This window comes from Apaloderma vittatum, unplaced genomic scaffold (assembly GCF_000703405.1).
Source record: "Apaloderma vittatum isolate BGI_N311 unplaced genomic scaffold, ASM70340v1 scaffold7203, whole genome shotgun sequence".
In the NCBI taxonomy this organism is placed as follows: domain Eukaryota; kingdom Metazoa; phylum Chordata; class Aves; order Trogoniformes; family Trogonidae; genus Apaloderma; species Apaloderma vittatum.
The window spans coordinates 103,875-123,733 of record NW_009706363.1 but is presented as its reverse complement, the minus strand read 5'-3'; the positions used below and the strand labels follow the sequence as shown (position 1 = coordinate 123,733).

At 36.1% G+C, this 19,859-nt stretch overlaps 1 protein-coding gene across 1 annotated transcript in view; it reads right to left on the bottom strand.

Moving 5' to 3' along the window:
* The window catches only part of RAPGEF2 (Rap guanine nucleotide exchange factor (GEF) 2), a 69,357-nt gene that overhangs the window by 27,045 nt on the left and 22,453 nt on the right, over window positions 1-19,859 (bottom strand). Inside the window, exons 3-11 of the mRNA XM_009865749.1 lie at window positions 11,307-11,484; window positions 9,434-9,570; window positions 8,729-8,887; window positions 6,904-7,056; window positions 6,384-6,548; window positions 3,502-3,609; window positions 3,210-3,413; window positions 3,014-3,122; window positions 585-831 (exon numbers count right to left, since the gene is read on the bottom strand). Of these exons, the coding sequence (XP_009864051.1) occupies window positions 585-831; window positions 3,014-3,122; window positions 3,210-3,413; window positions 3,502-3,609; window positions 6,384-6,548; window positions 6,904-7,056; window positions 8,729-8,887; window positions 9,434-9,570; window positions 11,307-11,484 (1,460 nt within the window). The remainder of the gene's footprint in view (window positions 1-584; window positions 832-3,013; window positions 3,123-3,209; window positions 3,414-3,501; window positions 3,610-6,383; window positions 6,549-6,903; window positions 7,057-8,728; window positions 8,888-9,433; window positions 9,571-11,306; window positions 11,485-19,859) is intronic.

Below are 19,859 nucleotides of genomic sequence, written 5' to 3'. Positions count from 1 at the left end.
CCAATTTCCATAAAATCATATAAAACTCATTCTTCTATTGTTTCTAAAAGCCTTTACCAGAAATCTTTCTAAAATGTGTTCACAGAATAAGAGATATGAGATATCATATTTAACTTGCATTTAAAAAATACTCAATTCTATCAAAGAACCCAAGGTAAAATTTTAACAGTCTCTTTTACATCAGTACGCTGAAATTCTTCTAGACCACTGGAATGTGGATAAATAGAAATCATTGTTCCTATAAATCATTGGCAAAAAACCCCTGCTTGTAGAGTTACTCTGAAATTAATTGTGTGGGATGCTTCCAGTTAACAGTTCTCCTAAAAGAAAACATTAAATGACATTAAAAAGTATTTGCTCCCCCACTTTATAAGAAGTAAAATATGTCCATATTGATGTCAGGAGCTGCATTCTTAGTAGTCTATAGTAATTCAAATATTCAATGTAGTATTTTCTAGAATATTTTTTTCAGATTTAAGCATGGTTTGCATTAATAGAAAAAGCATCATGACAATTTGCATGTATCACCATAAATTATTAAAATTTAACACAAAGCAAGTATGTCAGAGGAAATAAAAACTCACTTGTATGGTTTCTGAGGCAGAATACTGATTCGAGTCTTGTCAAGAATCTTCTTTAGTTTATTTCTTCCCCCAACTGTGTTGGCTTTACTTTTCTTATTTACTTTTTCTAATCCTATTACCTGCTCCACATCAACAGCTAGGTCTGGGATGGAGTAACGACTTGCCTTTTTAATATCACCAATTTTAGGCAGGTGGGGAGCACCATTTCTTTTTTCCTCTGACAAGCGTGTTAAGAGTTCTTTAAAAACTGCACAGGACAGGAAAAAGGAGAAGAGAAAAAGAACAAAAATGTAAAAGAAGGCTCTGTGAACCAAACCTGTTTAATATTAGTAACATAGCATAGAACATTCCATCAATTTGTGTATTAATGTAGATATAAGACTTAAAAAAATATTTTTTTTAAAAGGACATTCATTTTCTGTAGTACGAATCAGAAAAATCAATAAATTGGCCCAGCTTGGAACAGGAATACACTAGATGACCACATGGTTGCATGGATGGTGTTAACAGGACTCGAACTTTTCACCTGTAGGACACAGGCTTCTGTAGAGTAGTAGCACATATAAAAACAGAACAGTCAGCAAAAATTAGATAGGAAAACTAAAATCTGAGAAGGAAGGTTTTAAACAGCTAGCCAGCAACAAATTACTCTCAGATGAAGATGAACAAGAAATTAGCAACAGGATCAAAAAATCAGCATTCAGAGGAGAAACTGCAACAAAGTCATACGGAAAATAGAAGAAAGTATGAAACTACTGAGACACCTTGGATGTTTTACAGGACTACTCCATCCATCTGCCACATATAGAATCCAAAACTCTCCAATTCCCTTAGCTCCCTAGCAAAGAGTCATCTCTGAGGCAGAAATACCTGATGAATTTATGAATTAGTTCTTCTGCAACTTTCAGATTCATGCAAATGTTGATATATTTAAAGAAACCAAATAAAAATGATCGAGAGATCACATCACACATTCTGAGTGTAAAAGGAAGCTTTCATATATAAATGGAAATATCATCTGATGAGTTGATTCATGATAATAAATGAAAACTGATAATTAAAACCAAGGGATTGTAGAAAAAGTGGAAACAAGGGCAACCAGCTAAGGATAAGCATTAGGGACTAGGTTTTACTATTGTATATTAATTTTGTCCTTAATATTTATCCTTATCTCCAGAGGCACACAAGAAATCACCAAGAGACTTTAAAAGCTTCAAATAAGACACACAAAGAAAACCAGAGAAGAGTAATCCAAGCAAATAACTACTGTTGAATAGGGGGCTGGGGCACGGAGAGACAAATCAGATCTAGACAAGAAGATGCTGTTAAAAGAAGGAAACCCTCCTTCTGGGATTCGTCGATAAGAACTACTGCATGCAATACACAGAAAGTAACTATTCGGAGACTCTACTGTGATGTGATTTCAGTATTTGCAATAGTGGGGCAACAAGACTAAAACCTTACAAAAACACAGCTTCTGAAGAAATGAAGAAATCAGGCTTAATCTTATATATAGTAAAGCAACATGTGAGATCCAAAAACCCAATGTGTGAAGGATGGTTACATAGAACTTACACACAAAGAAACAAGCACATACTGCCAAACAAGCATCTACAGTTATGTTAAGAAATGCTTTAATTATCAGAAACAATTAAAATATTACAATCTTTACTGTAAAGCAAAAAAAACACCACAAACCCAAAGCCCATGAAACAGAATTCACAAATAACTTAGAAAGATAAGCTAGGCATATTTATTGATCATTTAGAGCAGTGACATCCTGTGGTAATAATTCTGTTTTACTTACTTGCAATGAAGAACCTGATCCTGAGATACCTGGTGAACACCCAAGCATTCAGTGGTAAAAGTCAGGCACACTCCACAAACTACTAATTGCTTATGATGCTAACTGAGGTCCTGAGCTGCTTAAAGACTCCTTCATGACCACTTTAGTGCTTGTCAGAGGGAGAAATTAAGAGAATGGATTTTGAGAGTAGCAAGATTGTTTTCACCTAGCTGGCAAGAAAGTTTTCATTAACCTTGTCACACTCATTGCAGACATGTACTGAAAAACTACGAGCAAATTCAGCAAATTAGGATCACTGATCAACTGAAATTCCACAAGAGGTTTCCTTAGAGAGAACTAAATGTTACATGTTCAAACATGTTTACTAAGTTCAAGCTTAATGATCACAATCTTAATCCATAAACATGCACTTGTGAGAGTGAAGTCACTTCATGTAAGACCCTATTAATAATCCTTCCTCTGCAACTATGAACTAAGGTATTATAGGATCTGCATGCCTCCTTTTTCTACTCTCCTCAGTACAAAAGTGTTTCAAAACTGTTTTAAAATATTAAAATCCAGTAATTTATGACTCCATCTAAATCAGAACAGAAATTAGAACAGAAAGTGTGCATAAACTTACCAAATAAATTGGTTTTCACAGTGATAGACAGATGAGTGTTATTTCTAAGGATTTCCATGGCTTTTGACAGCTGAATGTTTTCAAAGTTTTGACCATTCACTTCCAGTATCTAAAACCACAAACAGGTAGTGTTATTGTTATTTAGTGAAAAGAAACAGAAAAGGGGAAAAAAGAAAGACATTTTAAAATTACATACCTGGTCTCCACGTTTCAAGCCTGCTTCTGTTGCTTTGCTACCAAAGTCTACACTGTCAACAAAGATTCCAAATCCCTTTTCTGACCCTCCCAGCAAGATAAAAGGCAAAGGGGCTTCTCGAGATGGCTTTGTTAAGGTGATCAATCTTCGTTTAGCTTTAGCAGCACAAGCAATATTTAACAGCCTCAAATGTCCACCCATTTTCTACAAGAGAAAAGCATGAGTTATATGTAACAACAATCTAGCTACTCCTTGCCATCCCAAACTGTCAGAAAAAAAGCCTCACTCTTACCTCCCTTTCCAAATTGTTCTCAAATTCTTCCAGAAATCGAGTCATAGCAGGATCTCCTTCAAAATCATTGAAGTGATTGTTCACCCACAACAATACTACCCGTGTAACCTGAAAATTGATCGGTAATATTAATATTTTCTAGGAATACCCAGAACAATGCTAGTACTAAGTCCTTTAAAAGTACTGGCCCTGTATATTTCCATTGGAATTCTAAATATTATAGACACTCACACCTAACTTTACTAATATGCAATCATTTACCAGGAGAAGAGAATGAATTAAATATTAAAATTGCTTTTACTTCTATTAGCAACTGTATGCTGTATTTCATAAAGAATATTGTAAGTTGCGAAACTGACACCGGCTGTACCAAATTTGACTCAGAAGTGAATAGAGCACACAGGTACAAGGCAAGGAGCTAGAAACATTTCTAACTTGTAATAATTTCCTGTTCATGTACTTCTCCAAATCTGCTTAATTCTTCAAGCACGTGATCATAAATCTTCCAATACTGCTTTATATTGGTTTTTGAATCATCAACTTCATTAGGCATTTACGGTGCAAAAGAATTATTGTATGTTTAGAGAGGTAGGAAAAAGGAGCTATTGTGAGACGTGGGAAAGAGGTTTTAACAGCAAATATATGCAATTCTTAGAGTCCATCTTTCAGTTTACTCCTCTCCTTTCTCTCCACCTCTACTCCTCCCTGTCAAAGTATGATTATCAGGTTCAGAAGGATCTCAGCTGCTGTTTTTTGTTAAGTTTGTTAGGAAAAATCCCTAAATGAATACTATCAATTAATCACTGAAGATAAAGTCACAAAATAAGAGCTGCATTTTTTTAAACTATATGCTTCCACAACAAAATTTTACCTTAGTATGCAATTTTACCTGGAACATCACCAGTCCTTGTCCTCACAAAAAAAACCAAAACAACAAAGGAGCTTTTGATGTCTTGAATTAATATTGATTCATGCTATTTTTAAAAAGCTCCTGAACCCAAATCCATTGTGCCACTCAAAGCTATCTCTAAAAATACAACTGCATTTCTTCTGCTACACTGGGAAAATAAGTTAGCATGAGAAAGCCTCTAAACATTAAAAAACCTAGAGCTTAAGAACAAAACCTACAAATTTTGATCAGCTAAAGCTAACTAATCCCTGTCCGTTCTTTGCATCTGCACAAAATCTAAACCTTTGCAGTCTCTTACACTAAAGCTCTGACAGCAGGCATCCAAAACCAAACCCTGCCACCCTCATACTCAGTTTTCAAGTCACTTGCCTTTTACTCCAGAAAATCAAGTGAATTCAGAAGAATTGCTGAAATCAATGACCAAGCTAATTAAGTTACTTCAGAACTCTTCAAGATTACAGATTTCTAACAGGAAGCAACTGATTGAACTTCGGCTAATTACAGATTTTTAAAATTAGCTGGGAAGATGCAAACCATACGAAGTAAAGCATCACTGCAGCGATAGCTTCAATATCAATGCTGCTTTCAAAGTTGGCACTTACTAATGTATACCCAAATGACACCGCGCTGGGAAGGGCTGAACGGTGACTTTCAGAGGAATGCCATTACTAATACCACAACCAGAAGCATCATTAAAAGATGATTAAATCTGTTGCTGAGCGAAATCATCAGTAAGGCTGGATCTCAAATGTCCCAGTCTAATTACTACTTATCATCCTCAGGAAGTTCGACTTGCCCTTTTCTCTCTCTCCTCACTGCCTATCAGTCCCTAATACAAAGCTGCCAAAATCCTTCAGATTCCGCCCAACTTGCTTATCTCCACCTGTCCCAAGCTGTTTTCTGACTCTTGCTTTTCTGTCGGTGCTACTGAATGTCAGAAGGAGTTGGTTACTGAGATGGCAGAACAAATAGCTGCTCTGTTTTCAGACCCGATACCAGCAACTATGCTGGCTCATGCTTTTTCAGAGGCTTAGGGGATTATCCATTGGAGGACAAGAAAAATATGTTTAAATATGAACTCCAATATTATAGCTCTGAAGCTGTAACAACCCTATGCTAAAAAATATTAGCTGCAAAGCTTATCCTCTCTGCCAAATGTAAGATTCTTCCCCCAAGGCACAGATATACTAACATTTCTAGAAGAAATACCCAGTTTTAAATAAAACCTGGAAATCAAATTTCTCTTTATCCTTATCAATATCACTCCCTTAGTTTCAAATTTGTAAAAAACATCTAGAAATTTTCACTAGCTTTTTTGTTTTACATGTAAGAAAGTTGTATATAAGTGAAAATAAAGCATAACATTGTGAAGCACTGTAATGCTTTATTTTCAGAGTGTGTATAGCCTCAACAGACAGCGTGCCAAAACTAGATATATGGGGGCCTTATTCTTCCATCATAGCAGTTTTGTTTAAGGAAGAGGATATTTGATTGCCTTCTTGTGTTTGGTTTGTGTGGGGTTTTTTCAATGCTGTGCATAGCTCAACAGATTCGTAACAAAGGCTATACTTTGTAATCTCTTTATATAAAATAAATTATTACAAAATGCTTGCCAAGTTGTGTTAATCAGTATTATGTACAGAAACCACGGAACTTTGTTATATGCTCAAATTTTGAGACATATTGATTACTGAAAAAAATGTACTTGCAAAAAACTTAAGTTATGTTGCAAAAACACAGAAAGGTAAATCATGGTTAATTTATCTTGCATGAGCACGTTAACATTTAAATAAAATATAATTACATAAGAGCAAACATTTTCTTAGTTTTATCTATATAATCTAGCATTAAATATGACACCAGCTATTTGCATTTTATTCAGTTTAGTGATTATCCCTAAAACGTATTTAATTCTTCATAGCTTATATTTCTATGCAAATGGTAGTGAGTATGTAATTCAAAGGATTTAAACCTTATCCCTGAGGCTGGGGTCATTGAACCACTCCAACAACTTTTTGCCCACTTCCATTGGACTGGAAAGGAAGGTCCGATACGTCAACAGGAAGTCTTCTATAAATGTTGGGTCTACCACAGAGTGCTCTTCCACTAAATGCATTGTTAACCTTTCAGCTGTTCCCTATTAAAAATAATAAAAATCTTAGTTATTAAAATAGATTTTTAATAAATGCAAATATGTTTTCTTGTAGCACACTGAAGATGCGTTACACTAGAAAGAATACTGGCATCTATTGATTGATGAGCTAAACAAACATAACAGCTTAATCATTGTGATAAGAAATGTAAAAAAGCATGTATTAATTTCTATAGAAATCACCTCATTATCAACGTGCATAATTACAAAGAGAAAACCTAGAAATATTAGCTATTTTCAAATATTTATTTTTATAATATATATCTCAACTAATCCTGCACCTAACTTGCCAAGTTTACAAAAAAACTTTTGCAAGTCACCCCTCATCTTTTGCTTTTACCTTGATGACAATGTGACCTTTTCTCGTCCCAGTGCGATCAAGCTCCCTGTGCTCCTTCACCATCACAATCTCCCCTTCCTCTTCTACTTTCTGCATGTTCTTTTCCACTTGGTTGAGGATGCGGCAATAATCTTGCTGGGCTATACAAACAAACTGGAAAGAATCATCGCGCACCAGTATTAAAAGGTAAAATCTTCAGAAAAGCATTTAGATTTAAGATGCAAGTACGCTATTAATAGAAAAGATAATTTCTCAATCTGCAGTGAGCCAAATTTGTCGTTCCAGCAGTTCAGCTGTAGTAAGCAGGTGAACACACAGTCATAGTATTTCCACTACAATTTTGCAGTTAGAAAGATTGGTATTCACTAGAGCAAAATGATATAGCTTTATCAATCATTTTTGCTTAGCTGCTTTGACCTCTCCTCTGCTAGAGATGGAGCTCAGTGTCGCAGCTGGCATTTTTTTCTCTCATGCAAGCTTTTGTGTGGTATTTAGAAGGTTAAGAGATTGAAGGAAAAACCCAGCTTTTGTTTTTTGTGCCTACTGGTACTATATATATTTTTTATTTTTCATAGCTTTTATTAAAGTCAATAATTAATAAAAGTAACATTTATTCAATTACATGATTGCAAGTACACAGAAACAAATTACTTCTGGATTAAAGCATACAGCAGGAAAAATACTTTCCACACTTACCTATTCAGTCAAGAATAAGTGCAAGACTGAGTATCTTAAGAATATTCCTAGCATCTATACTACACAAATAAGACCACCTGCTACAAGTCAGAAAAAGAAAATACTGTGCACACGATGAATTGCCTTCTATAATTTGTTAAAACATTTATCCTTTGTCTCTCTTTTGCAGCAAGATTAAAGTGTTGTCTTACATGAACTTGGGTATTTAAGTGAAGGTAACAATGTTTGTTCCTATTGAAAAGTTGTTAAATCATCAACTTGGAACAAAGGCACGAGATTCACTGAGATAGTATCTACTCTTTCATTGTTCATTCTTTGCAATTCATTTATATACCTTTTCTATTTCCAGCAGCTAGTAGTAGCTGAAACAGTACTCCCACAATTTGGATTAGTTGCAAAACATTATCCTAACAAGATATCATTTATGCACTTTCTGGAAGGTAGATGGGCAAACTAAACCATTAACACACATTTACACCCGTTTCAAAGGGCATCTACTGAAGCTAATTAGCCATCAGGACCAAGAAAAATGCCTAATTCACCCAGGGCTTGACTATTATTTTCTGGATGGGAATAAGCAAATAGCATCCAGATTAGACTAATAGTATGAGAACCATTCCTTACATCTGACTGCTTGTGTTACAGCAAACATCAAGGCATTTTCCTTGAAAGGAAGGCCACATTAACTTAAACAGATGATTTTTCACTCTAACAATTAAAGAAAGAGCTTGTATTACTTTTAGATTCAGTAGCCCAGTAAGGAAGAATGGCTACTACTTGTAAAAGTAAAAGAGCCTGTAACATTAGGATCTCAAAGTCCATTAGCTAAGGGAAGGTTTGAAGCAATGGATGTATGCAACAGGCTGCTGAGGCTCAAGTTTTGGAGAAAACATGTAGACAAACCTCTTCATCCAAACCAATCCCAATGAACATGAATATCCAGACAAAGAGAATTCAAATTCCCAAACTGTGGGTATGCAGGAGTCATATTTCTCAACTATCGTACAGGGTTAGACATTGGAGATTTTACACATATTCAGTTCAAAATAAAGCTGCATCTGGCTACTGAAGCGCATTACACCTATATGTATGTGATTTTGCATGTATTACATACAGCCTCACACTCTACCTGGCAGTCATCCACTTTGGTTCTCATCACCCCTTTCATATATTCCTTTTCCATAGTAGGGGAAACACCAAAGCTGTTCCCCATGCAGAGTATCTCTGTTCTTCCATCAGGGTACGTCACCTCCACAGACCCATTCAAAATGACTGACCAGGAATCCAGCTGCAAATTAAATGTTGCAAGATAAATGAAGACTGAAGCACTTAGCCATGTAATTTCAATATAGATACAACCTCTACCATTTTTCCAAATAAGTCATTTTTCAGCACCTATTACAAAAATTTATAAGCTAGTTTATGTTAAATGGGCAGCTATTTCCAGCTCAAGAAAACTGAGATCTTAAGTTTGTCTTTTATGTTAAGAGCGTATGAAAGACTGTAGGAAAAAAAAAAAATACAAAAAAGAAGGTTTTAAAGCATGACTTAAACATTGCAATAAACTCCCCAAACCAGTTCCAATAGCCAGGAAGTGTTTTGTACAGCATGAATAGTGTCTTCTTATGCTTTTATTGCATAAGAAATATTGTGTGAGTGGTTAAACAACAGCTTTCAAACTAAGCCAGAACAAAAAGAGGCTTAATTTACCTTCTCAATGTTACTTTATCTTTCTTTTCTTTTTTTTTTCTTTAAATTTTTTTTTTTTAAAAAAATCCCTGTGGAATCTGTGATGTTTGGTATAACAGGAGAGTCAAAAGCAGCTTCTACTGACCTCTTCCCCATCGTTTAGTACAATAGTTCCTGCTCTCTCCACAACTGCAAACACCATTACAGCACAGAGCTCTCTCCTCACTGACATTGTCATGTTGGCAAAAGCAGGCAACTGATGCATGAATTCCAGTAGTTGTTCTGAAGGAGAAAAAGCCCACTGAGTCGTGCATATCAAAACAACGAAGCACAGTAAAGACAGTTCTTCAGCAAGATGCCTGAAGCTACTTAGGCTAAAATGCTGCACAATCGTTTCTGTATACTAATAAATCATGTACAGTGGCCTGTTGTAATTACTGGCTATTTTGTAGACACAGACTGGCTGGTCGTATCATTGACAGAAGCCCTGCAAAGTAAAAGTCAGTATAATGGCAGAATTGTAATGTAACCAAGAGCTCTGAATACAACCAATGATACTTGTAATACTCCAGCCAGGGCAACAGCACCCTTTAGACTATGATAGGCCTGTACAAAACAGCAAGACATTAAGAAGGGAAATTCCACAAAACTGAGCAAATTCCTTGGTAAAGCCATCCCTTCTTAGGCTAGACTTAACAGTAAATTGTACTCAGTCATCATCTGGAGGTTTCCCTTGGATGGACCAGACAGGATCACTGTCTTAAAGGTGATTTCTGCTGCTCTGTCACCTGCGTGCACTGGAGTTGCACTTGTACTTAATGCCGAACTTCTTCCGTATTTTTGATTTTTACATTGTTCGTAACTACAGAACTAACTTCTCTTAGTAGTCCTGCTGAAGGATTACATACCCTAGAAGTCAGACATTTTTGTATTCAGCATCATCTAAGTAAACCTACTGAAACTAATTAATAGGACCCCATCTTTTTCCTATTTTTTTTTTTTTACTCAGAATCACTTACTGGGTGATGTTGGAAGGGACCTCTGGAAGTCACCTGATCACACCCACCTGCTCAAGCAAGGCCACTTACAGCCAATTGCTGAGGACCATGTCCAAATGGCTTTTGAGTATCTCCAAAGAGGAAGACCTCTCCACCACCTCTCTCACTCACAGTAAAAAAATGTGTCCTGGTGGTCAGACAGAGCCTTCTATGTTTCAGCTGGTGCCCACTGCCTCTGCTCGTCTCACTGGGCACCACTGAGAAGAACCTGGCTCTGCCTTCTTTATACCCTCCCTCCTGGTATTTGTACACATTTATGAGATTCCTCTGAGATTTCTCCAGGCTGAACGTCCCAGCTCTCTTAGACCTTCCTCCTAAGAGATGCTCCAAGCCCTTAATCATCTGAATCATCAACTCTAATCATCATTTAGTCGTACTTTGATAAGAAAAAATGTAAAAGTGCAAAAGACTAGATTAGAAGTTGCAGAAATTTTAATTCCAGATCTGCTTTTTTTCAGTGTATTAACCTGTACATTAACACAGCAAATTAATTTGTTTAGATGCACATTTACATAATGGTCTTAATGGCTCCAATGTTTAACGCAAATATGTATCTTTGGTTAAAAACACACAACATAACAACTTACAAATAAAAAGTTAATAAGTATCATGTTGATGTTAGTGTCGACCTCGTGAAGCTTCTGTCTGTTTTCCAGTACGCAATGATGTTTTACTTTCTAAACCGTTCTGATACCAACTAGAAGTCGAAGCCTGAAATCAGAGGGGCCAGCGACTTATATTTTTCACCCAAATCATGTGTGTTTTCCAGCACTTCTTAGACTATAATCATTAACTGGCTGAATTTATGGCATTTATGAATCACCTTACAGAATAAGCACCAAACTTACAAACTACAAAAGCCAAATACTAAAACGAAACCTCCCTCCCAAAAAGTAAATTTATTTAATTTTTGTGAAGGAGAACAAGTTTGACAGTATTTTAGTACAGCACAATACTTACCAATGTCATCATCTGTCCTATCTATTGGGTCTTTCTCCAAGCAGTCTCTAACAATATCTCTACTCATCAAAGGATCTGATGCCCTTTCAATGTCTTCTTCATCATCATCATCCTCAGAATCGACTGCTGTCTCTGGCAACCCACTGAGATCCATATCACCAGCCTCACTTTCTGTAGCCTAAATTCATGTAGACAATTGAAAAATAATTAAGAAAACATTTAACTGTGTTCTTCACTGCTACAGGTTTCTAGTTACATGCACAGAAATGAATACTATCACCTAACAGACCCCTCATAAATCCACTCAGTATTTTTAATATTACTTTTTTCTTTACATATCTTTTTAAACAACTAACAATCAACTCAAAACTGTTGTTTAAAACAGGGCTTTTAACACTTGTTTCAATCATACACACATAAACAGGATTCAACAGACATTGTTTAATCAGCAGGTCTTGGGGGAATTGAAGGTAGTTATATTTCAAGGAAGAATTTCTTGGAATGTTAGCTCAGTTCGTTTAAGACAGTTTCAGTTCCCACTCCTTTTACATTTTCAGACACTTAAGAATGCAATGTAATTTTAAGCAGACAGTTTTGGGAAATAAATACAGCATCAAAATGCTACAGGAATTCTTCTATCTCCCAGTAACTTAGGACTATATTTTTCTTTTATAATTTCAGTTGAACACAGCTCAATATGGTTTCCATTTGCTGATAAACTGTATAAGAATTTATAGATGCAGAAAAAATGAGAAGTCACTGCTTGAGCACCACAGATGAACTACACAGAACAGCTGCCAAATTTAACCGCCTTTAAATTGTATTAAAATGAAGGAAAACATAGTTCACACATAGTCTGAGGTCATTAGTATAGCATGTCAAGTTAAATACATTTTAATGACTCAGTTTTAAGACCAAACTCTTAATAAATCCCACAAACATTTGTCTGTCACTGCTGATAAAGCTGCTTTTTCCCAGAACCTGATTTAATACCACAGCTGCTGCCAAGGCTCAGATAGAACCATTTTTAAGGAAATGCAAGCTTTAAACAGCAAATTTTAAGCCATGGCTTGAGAAATCAAGTTTCACACGCCTTATACGGAAGACTTGTTTCTGAGACTCTGGACGCACAACACGCATTCACATTTACTTAAAAAAATCCTACACGGGGCAAACACAGCTACTGAAGCCTGCTTCATCAATCTGTCTCTCACACTGGTAAAAAAACCAAAAAACAAAACCACCCCAAAGTAGGTCACCCTCCAGAGACAGAGAAGGTAAGACAAATCACATTTTTGTAGAGTCATCTTCCCTATTCCTGCCTCGCTAGCTGTGGCTGACATCTGTTACTTTAATGCCATTATACACAGCTACCTTATGAAGGGTAGCATATGGCTGGAGATGGATCAGGGCAGCTCGTGTCATTCCTAAATGCTTCCGTCCTAAAGCACAACACAGGTTTATAACACAGTCTTGTTTAAAAATGCATGATAACAGCACCTATACGACATTCAAATTCTACTCACTTTGTAGGTTGGTTGGGTTTTTTGGTTATTTTTTTTATTTTGTTGGGTTTTGTTTGTTTTGTCGGTGTTTTGGTTTTTTTAAGAAAAAATCCTAAGCATTTCTTAAGCAGGATAAAGAAAGATATTACTGCTATACAAACAAATCACAAAAACGATAGGACTGACAGCAGTCTTACCGAGTTTGGCATCCATGTTCCTATGCTATATTTGAAACAGTTGCTGTAACTGCTCTTTCAAAATAACCTTCATCAAAAGCGACTGGTGGAAAAATTAGTGATGATGAGTCAGTAGACACACAGCTTATGACACCAATCTGTCAGAATCAGAAGCCTCCAACAGTGACAATTTCAGTGAGAGTAGGACTGACTAATTCAAAATTTTGCAAACCACGTTACTAACAAGCAGCCCTCCTACCTGCCCAGAATAAACTCTCTCCAAAGCATGTTAGTAAAATGAATGTAGAACTAAATTTAGTCACACAATGCTAACAGGTATGAGAAAATTCTACATATTGCACAAAATCTGATTATTAAAAGGCAAGTTATTTGACTTTCTTAAAATGATAAAACAGCGGGTAGAAGTTGAAGCTCTATTATCAAGAAAAGTTGACGCTCTTTAAAAAAATATTCTCACATTGAAATTAAATGCAACTTTGTATTCAGAAAATACTTTAAAAATACTACTACAGGCTACAAGCATTTCCTGAAGATGATCACTTTTTACAGAGCTAATTAAATCTTTTCAACAACTGAAGTCATTGGTAGAGCCTTGAATGCGAGTAACTATTTTTTACTAGTTATCAAAAAATACAAATCACTGCAACAAAGAAGCTCAGAACTGAATGCAACAGAGTAGTAAGAAAATTTATTTAACTTATAATATCTTTAAAAATAAAATTCCTCTTTTGAGAAAAAAATTACACTTTTCCAAGCAACTTTCCAAAAATGTTATGATTAAACACAAGTTAACAAAGGAACACAAAAGCAGCCTTTCTACATAGGCAATATACATTCATAGTAGTAAAGAATCAAACAACTCATCCCACAAGGACTCATTCTGTTTATACATGCAAAATATTTTGCAAGAGCGTTGTTACATTATTAAGAACAACTGGATCTGTCTTCATGATAAAAACATGCATCAATTCATCTACAAAACCACAGTAAATAGCTTCTTTAGGTTTAGTGGCATCAAGTATACCATAAAGTATTCAAAGTCCTCTTGCTGACACGTTAATTTTCATAACCCACCTACTTTGAGTACTTTTGTACTCCCTCACATGTTAGATCAAGTGTGTCCACACAGGAACCCTTAGCTACAAAGCAATAGCCATGCATTTGTGTAAGAGTAAAAGGAAAACCTTGATTAGCTCCTCTGAGCATAGGGGCTTCCTTATAAACCGCAGCAGCAGAAAATCTGGAACAAAAGGTAATACCCAGTAGAATTTGCAGGACAGCCAACCCTGAGGATTAGAGCTTTCTCAGGGCATGTAAACAAGGATGAAACATGCCTTAGAAAGCAGTGCTTTCATAGGTGTGTGTTGTCATTTGTTTCTTGGGTAATAAGAGAAATTAGCTTTGCTTAAACAAATTTTAAAAGATTGCACATAAGAAAAATGCTTGTTGCATCTTAAAGTACAAAACAATGTCTCTCCAAAGTCTGAATACTGGCTGTGATAAAAATTTTCTTCACAGCTGGAAACATGGCATAAGAATTTTGCTGAAGCTTCAAAGGAATTGCATAATAGTGACAGCCTAATATTTTATTTGTCACATCACCAACAAGAAAGTCGGGAGACTCAGTTCGGCATTTACAAGCCTGGGAGTGAAGAGTTATTTCACATTTTACACCTAAAGACAACCTGCCCAATTTTAAGCAGTGTATTTAAAGGTTAATATTGTATTAATACAAAAATGATTGCTCCAATTGCTAAGAATTTTTGAGCACAAAATCACTCCTAGATTTGAGTGATAACAGCTAATTAAACAAATACTCTGAAATAACTAAGAAAAGATGTAAAGCACAGGAGCCTTGTATAAGTTCTCCATTAGCCTTTAGCTCCTTGACTGATTGGGGAGGGAAAGCATTAAAAAAACCCCTACAAGTATAATTTATTCCCCTTAGGTCAAACTGGGGAGATGGAAGACCCTGATGATCCCTTCAGACTGGTAAGAAAGTAAACTGATTAAGCCCAACTCCACTGGTCTTTCGACTCTTGGAGCTATTAAGAACACGGACATAATGAGAGGTGATGGACTACAGGAACAGCTCTCCTTTACTGCCTCATTTCTTTCTCAAACCAAATTTTGAGTATCTGCTGAGAAAAAGATCCGAAGAAGTCAAGGGGGATGTTGGCTCATCCAACAAATCTTCACAATTACATAGTCAAGTAACTCTCCTTCCAGGATAACAACTGATTCAATACACACGCCTGCACACCCCCACCCCCGTCACACACACTTGCTGTGGGAAACGCAGTGGAAAATTTGGAGAACTGCTTTCAAGGCGACCGGCTTAGTTTTAGGTGGCCTTCGTGGTTTTCTCTTCTACACTGCTTTGGAAAAAAAAACGATATGAAGAGAAAAAACTAAAACCACCTTAAAATTAACCACATTAACTACTGATTTCTTACTATTTTAAACAAAATATTTTAGCCTAGACTTTTTAAAATTATTTTTAACTCTTTCTTTACGAAAAATTAAGAAAATACTGGACCACTTCTAAGAAAAAAAATCCTAATGTGACTAACGTCACCACCTAAATTGGCAATCTAAAATCTCCAAACATGCAGCTGAAAACACTGGAGTAAAAAAACAATGTTTATTTTCTGGTACAGTCCTTCAAGTCCATGAAGCTAATAAAGAAAGCAGCCACGATCAGCTGAAAAAAAACCCATTTCCACCTTATTTTTTGATCACTGTAGTTCAAGGGCTAAAAAATAAACCCAAAAATAAAATTATGAATATTAGTGAAAGCAACCATTTTAAATCTGATAGTCATACAAAACACAAAGAACTGGCACTAAACCTCTTGTGAAAACACTTGCAAAAGTTCCTTAGCTTGAAATATTACCTCCTGTCACAGACACATCAGACCCAGCCTCGCCGCAGAGATAAAGATAAATCATGGCTAGGATTTTGTTTCACATTAGCTTTCAGCTCACTAGGCAAAAGTTTATAATATCAATAAATTCTATGAAATTCAATCTAAGTAATTATAATATGTGCTTGTTTACTAAATGCTTCTCCTAGGTATTACAATTATAATTCTTATACACACACAAATCATACATAAATCTAAAGTAGTAAAATTACTTTTTCATACTCTGCTGACATGAGTGCAAATGGCCATGAGATATCTTAAAACTCCCTCAGTCTAAGACTTACTGGGCTCTCTCTTCATATCTTTTCTTTCATTACCTACTCCAAAATTTACAACACAGCAGCCCACATCTATCACATCTATCTGCATAGTCAGAGCACTATTCCTCCCTAGAGATGGAAAAACCCAGACAATGCACACCAAGCACAGTGTCCTCCCCTTGTCGTCAACTAATTGGCAGTTTCTCAAAATGGAGCAACGTTTGCAGAGACAGACCTCAGGCACACAGAACAAGGACTCTGAGAGTTACTCCTAGGCTATAAATAGCAGAACGGATTAGAGGGCCGGGAGCACTAAGGGAGCGTGCAGGGCTTAGCCGAAGCTGTGGGAGCCAGGTTGGTAGGACCAATTTCATCCGAACACTTCAGACATCCTTGCATTACCCAGAGCCCTGCACTGCAAAGGCTGACACAGCCAGAAAGACTGACTTAATCTTAAAGTAAAACCTTTTTATTTTGCACACAATAGCTTAAGGGCAGGCTGTGTGGATGCTCTGGCTTGAGCGATAAAAGATTTCGGCTCTCTCAGGAAGACTTTCTGGAAGGCAGACCTTTCTTCTGTGAGTTACCATATCAGACTCATGAGAAAACAAAGTTGATATCTTGAAAATTTCCAAGCAATACACACATCCTGGGAGGGTCTCAGAAAGGATGTTCCCGGTTTCCTGTACTACTGGGAGTATCAGGGCAGGCGCCGGAGGGTACGTGGGGCCGGCAGGAAGCCCCAGGGCTGAGCACAGGATAAGGCAAAGCAAGGCTGGCAAAGGAAAGAGCTGAGCCTCTTCTCAAAACAGGGAAGGGGAACAAGATGCTTAAATCTCCTCACTAAGGGGGATCTTCATTGGGCATACACATGACAGGTACAGAAAGTATTTAGAAGCACACAGGCATAGGTACATGCATCCACACAGGACCCATTAGCAAAGCACGAGAAGTAAGAGCGAGCAGCCAGACGTGAGAAGCGGCACTGAGTAACCTGCTTTGCCAAGCCCATTACATGGCAGAAGCAAAGCATTGTTCTTGGCAAACACAAGCCAGTACACAATCTTTTAACATTAAGCATCCCCTTCCTACCCAGTCACACTATGGAGTTAGCCTCTCTCTGAATTTATTTCCTAAAACAAAAGCAGTAACATTGAAAGGACCTTACGAATTGGCACCTGAAATATTTTTGAGACTTAGGCAGGGTAAACACAAAGGATTCTTGGTTTTATTTTGGCAAGTACCTCTTATCCTAAAAGAACTTCTTTCATGTGTAACATATGACAAACAAATTTAGTTACAGCATTAATATTTAAAAGGAAAAATCCTCAGCTCAGCTCTGAAAGCATCTGAAGATTCAGCTTCATGATTTATTCAAAACAATCTTAAAAGGCCATGAACATATTTTCACTGCAAACAGCTGCTCTTAAGGCTACAGAACTAAAACTTACTGGGATGTAAAACACAACATTACCTCGAATTTCAACAATAAAGATCTAATTAATAGTGTAATTTAAAGAAATAAAACATGTATTTTATCAACTGCAAGTTAAGATGGCAATCTTCCTAAATTATGCATTCTACTTAGCCATAATGAACAGAAGTCCTCCCTAACGAACAGAAAAATGCCATTATATACAGAACATAAGAACCAGAGGACCAACAATACTGAGCTTTCCCTAAGACCTCTTAAAACTGAAATAAAAAAAAAAACAACATGTAAATGTCTATGTTATGGTTTACTGTTTTTGAATAAATGATTGGGAGATAAAAGGCAAACAATTAAGAAAGAATGACTGATTCAATCTCTTGGTTTCTAAACGTATTTCTGTCTATTTAATCCTTTCCTTGGCCCTAGAGAATTCAAATTAGTGCCTTTTTCTTTTACTGTGTGTTTTTTATTTGTTTGGGGATTTTGTGGTTTTTTTCCTTGGGCTGTTTTTTTTCGTTTCTGTTAGTATTTTGACTTACACTTAATCTTGTTACATTACATGCCTTTATGACTGAAACCAAGGCCAGAAATTAATGATTTAACCAATAAATGAGAAATAAATCAAATAATACTTGCTTACAGCTAAATTAATTGAAGAATTTAAGAACCTTAAGAGTTTCCACACCTGACCTTGTCATGTTCTCAATAAGTGTTTCTTCAAGTATGTGCATTAGCATGAAAACATGGGGTTAATTCCACAACACATGCTCACATTTCTCTGTGTTGATATGGACATAGGTTATTCTAACAACTACTTTGACACTGCACAATTACGCAGTTCTTAATATATCTGTGACAAGACAATTAATTGAAGTATTAATTGAAGTTACCAGTTAATATTTTTAAAGATTACCAAGACCAATTATTTTTTAAATTGATTTAAAAGAATACTTTAAAAACAAATATTCTCCATGTCAATGCTTCAGAAAACCATTAACTTTCTCTGAACACCAACCATTCTGTCGATTCCATGATTCAAACAAAATATGTCATAGGAACCACACACCAGGTTGGTGACTAGACGAAAAAGCATTTATCTGAAATTTCTGTACCGTTGATTTTATTTTCTTTCAATTTCCCAGAAATTCAGCGGTGATCGTTTTCATCACTATGAAAATTTTGATGTAAATCTTTAAAAAAAATTTACCTTTAATTTATCTCAGGAGTAACTGTATGACTATAACCACATGCCACCTACAACTGTGTCTCTAGAGGTAGTTGTTATACATGTGAAGTGAAAATCTTTGGAATGAAAGGTATGAAAATATATAGAAGATCTGAAGAACAAAGCTGAATTTACATCTTCACTCAGAACGCAAATCCTGTCTCAAATTAATCCTCTCCTCAGAAGAAATTCTGACAAACATACTTGACTGGCACATGCTATGCCTGAAGAGTTCAGTTACTTTGACATTTTTCACAAAAGTAAACTTTGCCTTACTGCAATTATTATCTAAAAAGAACGGGGACACTTTACAGCTTATCTTCTCCCACAGAAACCCTACAAGTTTATTCACCTGAAGCAAACTACATGCTACAACTATGCTGGCAACTGAATTCACATGCTTTTGTAGAGATGACACTTTTCCCATTAAATGGCTACATTTGCCTTTTTAGAAGTATCCCAAACAAAATTGCTTTTCTTGTAGGCTATTTCATATAGAAGTCATCTCATTAATTCTTTTCTGATAGAATAGAATTTCTAGAACAGACGGAATATTTGAGAGAACAAGATTTTAATTAGATGTGAATCTTTTTTTTTCTTTTCAGAATAACAAATTGCTATAATTTCCCATCAGGACAAATCCTCCCCTGATATTGCAAGAACTGTAAACATGAAGTGAAGGATGTAGACTTCTTCATTTTATTTTATTCCAGATTTTTTTCCAATTTCCATTTAGAGCAAGGCACGCACACCTCCAAGTGTTCTAGGGACCCTCTGGATCATTTTCACAGAAAGCCTCTCCAAACACAAGCTGCTCCAAAGGAAGAGCACAGAGTTTTAGGACAAGCAGCCATCTCATAAGTACAACAACTTAAAAGAACATCACCAGTTCAACCTCCTCACCATGGGGAGTTTTCAAATATCAGGTCTAGTACCTGGTAGATAAACCCCTGAAATTACTACAATTCAAGCCAAAATTACTTTTTCTTGCAGTCCAGTGAGGGCTTC